Raw genomic sequence first — 3705 nt, 5'->3', positions numbered from 1 at the left:
GAGAGAGAGAGAGAGAGAGAGAGAGAGAGATTAATTAAATTTCATTATAATTTACAGAGTTTCCTAAAGGGAGAAACGCAAATAATGGCGGATGAAGCGTTTCGAAATGCGATACAGAATTACTACGATGTGTTTCTAACGTCGGATCGTGTGATGCAAATGGTTCAAAGCGGTGCTTGCTCGCAACTCGACTTCCGTGAGGTGTTCAAGGAGAACATAAAGATTCGTGTTCTACGCTTCCCGGAAATCGATGGATTGAGCAAAGAGACTGTACTTACGTCCTGGTTGGCCAAATTCGATTGTATCATGAAAGGTACGGGGGACGAGGAGACCAAGAGGCCCTCCAGGATGCAACAACAGTCTTTGATCTCGGAGATGATTCTGCCGAAGGAGCAGCTGTACGACATGTTTCAGCAAATTCTTGGCATCAAGAAGTTCGAACATCAGCTTCTGTTCAACGCCCTCCTGTTGGATTCAGCCGACGAACAGGCTGCCGCCATCAGGAGGGAGCTGGATGGTCGCCTCCAAAAGGTCAACGAGATGGAAAAGGTAGTTCAAATTTTTCCTCCCCTCTTTCCCCCTCCTCTCTTTCACTCTTTCATTACATTTTCAAATTCAAACATACCTACGTGTTTCCATAGAATCGCAAGCTTATGCCCAAGTTTCTCGTAAAAGAAATGGAGTCGCTCTACATCGAGGAACTAAAGTCGTCTATCAACCTGTTGATGGCTAATTTAGAGTCATTGCCAGTCTCGAAAGGTTCGACAGACAGCAAATACGGGCTGCAGAAGCTGAAGCGCTGCAATCACCGTCGTGAGCGCTCCCGCTGCCGCGGTCAGGGTTCCCTCGTTAAATTGGAGAGCGACTCCGCTGACTCGGAACCACAGCTAACCAAAATGGACGTAGGCCTCACCTTCCAATTGGCTGTCGTGGTTGTAGAGGTCAGGGGTTTGAAGAGTTTACCACCCAACAAGATCGTCTATTGCACGATGGAAGTCGATCGTGGTAAAAAGCTGCAAACCGATCACGCCGAAGCCTCGAAACCTATGTGAGTAGTAACGAATGTATCTATCCTCGAAACCATACATTCGAAAAACGAACCGAAAATAGTATATTTTCGCGTCGTATTCGAAGCGAAAATAACGTCCGAGCGGAATCGTTTTAAATCGACAAAAAACTCTGTTTGTTTTTATGTCGTTTTTTATGTCATCCTTCGCCACTCGTTCGCTCGTTTCGCTTTCGTCTCGCTCTTTTCTCTCTCTTCTTTCCATTTCTCTCCTTCTCCCACCCCCCTCCTTTTTCTCTCCTCTTTCTCTCTCTCTCTTTCTTTTTCTCTCTTTCGCCGCGTCGATTTGCAGGTGGGACACTCAAGGCGATTTTACCACCATGCAACCTCTACCGCTGGTCAAGGTTCGACTCTATACCGAGAATTCGGCGATGCTCGCACTCGAGGACAAAGAACTGGGCAAAGTGAATCTACGACCTACACCGTTCTCCTGTAAACACCCGGAATGGTATCGAATGTCTGTCCCGAAAAATTGTCCCGATCAGGAACTTCTCATCAAAGTTGGTTGCCGAATGGATAAACCGTTCAACATGAAACATTGTGGCTATCTTTACGCGATGGGCAAATCCGTGTGGAAGAAATGGAAGAAACGATACCACGTGTTGGTCCAAGTCTCCCAATACACGTTCGCAATGTGCTCGTATAAAGAGAGAAGGAGCGAGCCATCGGAGATGATGCAACTCGACGGTTATACGGTTGATTATATCGAACCCCTTTCGGCCAATCTGATGGTCGGCATGGATTTAGATGAGGGAAGGTACGCAATCGTGTTGTCTACACTATCGTAACGAGTTATTATCAAACTCGATCGATCGAATTATTTAATATTTAGCATTCGTATCTAATTGTATTTGATCGAAAATCATTATGACGCGATACGATACAATTCTTTTTACAGATTTTATTTTAACGCTGTTCGCGAAGGGGACAATATAGTATTTGCCGCGGATGACGAGAACGAGTGTCAAACTTGGGTAATGGTCATGTACAGAGCGACCGGTCAATCCCACAAACCGACCCCGCCTGTATCCGTGGCGGACAAAAATTCCACCATCAGTAAGATACAGGGAGACGCCGATCGAGCGAAAAAGCATGGAATGGAGGATTACATTAGCGCGGATCCTTGCAAGTTCGATCATCACTTCCTCTTCAAATTTTTGCAAAATTTGGTTCTGGATTATCGATTGAACGATCCGTACTGTTCTCTCGGTTGGTTTTCACCCGGTCAAGTATTCGTTCTGGACGAGTACTGCGCGAGGTAAAACGATTTCACACGATTACACGACAAAATAATCCAACATATTTTTTTACATATGTGCTTATATATATATATAATCCAACATGTTTTTTTACATATGTGCTTATATATATATGAAAAAAAAAGAAAAAATATCGTTCCATTTCGTTTTTTTTCACAGATACGGAGTTCGAGGATGTTTTCGACATTTATGCTACTTGAACGATTTACTCGATAGAATCGATCGCGGTTTAATGATCGATCCAACCTTGATTCACTTTAGTTTCGCGTTTTGCGCCACTCACGTTTACGGGAATCGCACGGATCGAGTCGGTTCCATCACTCACGAGGAGAAGGAAAAGTTTCAAGACATCAAAGAGAGACTCAGGCAAATTCTCGAAGAACAAATTACCAATTTCAGGTATAAACGAACGTGTCGTCGTATATTATAAGATAACAACGATTCATTTTCTTTCTATTAACTTTTATTAATTTCGTTAATTAATCTCGTAAAAACACAGATACAGTTTTCCCTTCGGTCGGCCGGATGGCGCGTTGAAGGCTACCTTGTCCCTGTTGGAACGAGTGATGATGAAGGATGGCGTCAGTCCTGTGCCTCAAGAGGAAGTGAAGACATTGATCAAGAATTGTCTCGAGAAGGCCGCTCTCGTCAATTATACGAAGCTCTCTGCCGAAGCGAAAATCGAAGACGATTTCAGCGGTGAGGTTTGCGTCCCGCCTAGCAAGAAACTCGAGGATCTCATACACCTTGCCGACATGTGCGTCGATCTGCTTCAACAAAACGGGGAGCACTATTCGAAGGTATTAGTTGGGTTTCTACAACTGAGTATCATCTTCTCTTGGATCCTCGAGAAGTAAGATCGCACGTTAGAATAAGAAAGGATAAACGGTAATCACGATCACGTCTCGCGTCCATTTTTATCATTTTTACTTACTAAATCGAATCGATCGATATGATTTGAAAAGATATACGGAATATTTACAACGTGTGCACGTTTCAAATTTTATTTTTCTATTTCTTATATACTTTCGTTTTGGTTAACGTGTATCCCGTATACGTGTTAATTTTCGTTTAAATTTGCAAGATTATGTTTAAAGATCAGATTGTATACGATTTAACTTGATCGTATTTACCGTTACTCGAGGATTCTTCGATTCAGGGTGACGATTCCATCGCCCCTTGACCAATACCCTCTCGTATACGTACATATGTGTGACGTCCAATATTTTCACGAGTCGCTCCTACTACACTGTACCGCAGGCGTTCGCCTGGTTTAGCGATCTTATGGTGGAGCACGCCGAGATCTTCTGGTCTTTGTTTGCCGACGATATGGACAAAGTGCTCGCCGAACAACCACGGGATACTTGGGACAGTTTTCCA

The 3705-nt window shown here is 43.8% G+C and overlaps 1 protein-coding gene across 1 annotated transcript in view; it reads left to right on the top strand.

The window, feature by feature from the left end:
• Nucleotides 1–3705, top strand: part of LOC102674155 (calcium-dependent secretion activator) — a 7747-nt gene that overhangs the window by 889 nt on the left and 3153 nt on the right. Inside the window, exons 3-9 of the mRNA XM_006608949.2 lie at nt 58–549; nt 642–1048; nt 1359–1823; nt 1965–2324; nt 2485–2724; nt 2825–3125; nt 3586–3704. Coding sequence (XP_006609012.1) covers nt 58–549; nt 642–1048; nt 1359–1823; nt 1965–2324; nt 2485–2724; nt 2825–3125; nt 3586–3704 — 2384 coding nt within the window. The remainder of the gene's footprint in view (nt 1–57; nt 550–641; nt 1049–1358; nt 1824–1964; nt 2325–2484; nt 2725–2824; nt 3126–3585; nt 3705) is intronic.

Source organism: Apis dorsata, unplaced genomic scaffold, assembly GCF_000469605.1.
Source record: "Apis dorsata unplaced genomic scaffold, Apis dorsata 1.3 scaffold_51, whole genome shotgun sequence".
Classification (NCBI taxonomy): domain Eukaryota; kingdom Metazoa; phylum Arthropoda; class Insecta; order Hymenoptera; family Apidae; genus Apis; species Apis dorsata.
This window is presented reverse-complemented; position numbering and strand designations above follow the sequence as displayed.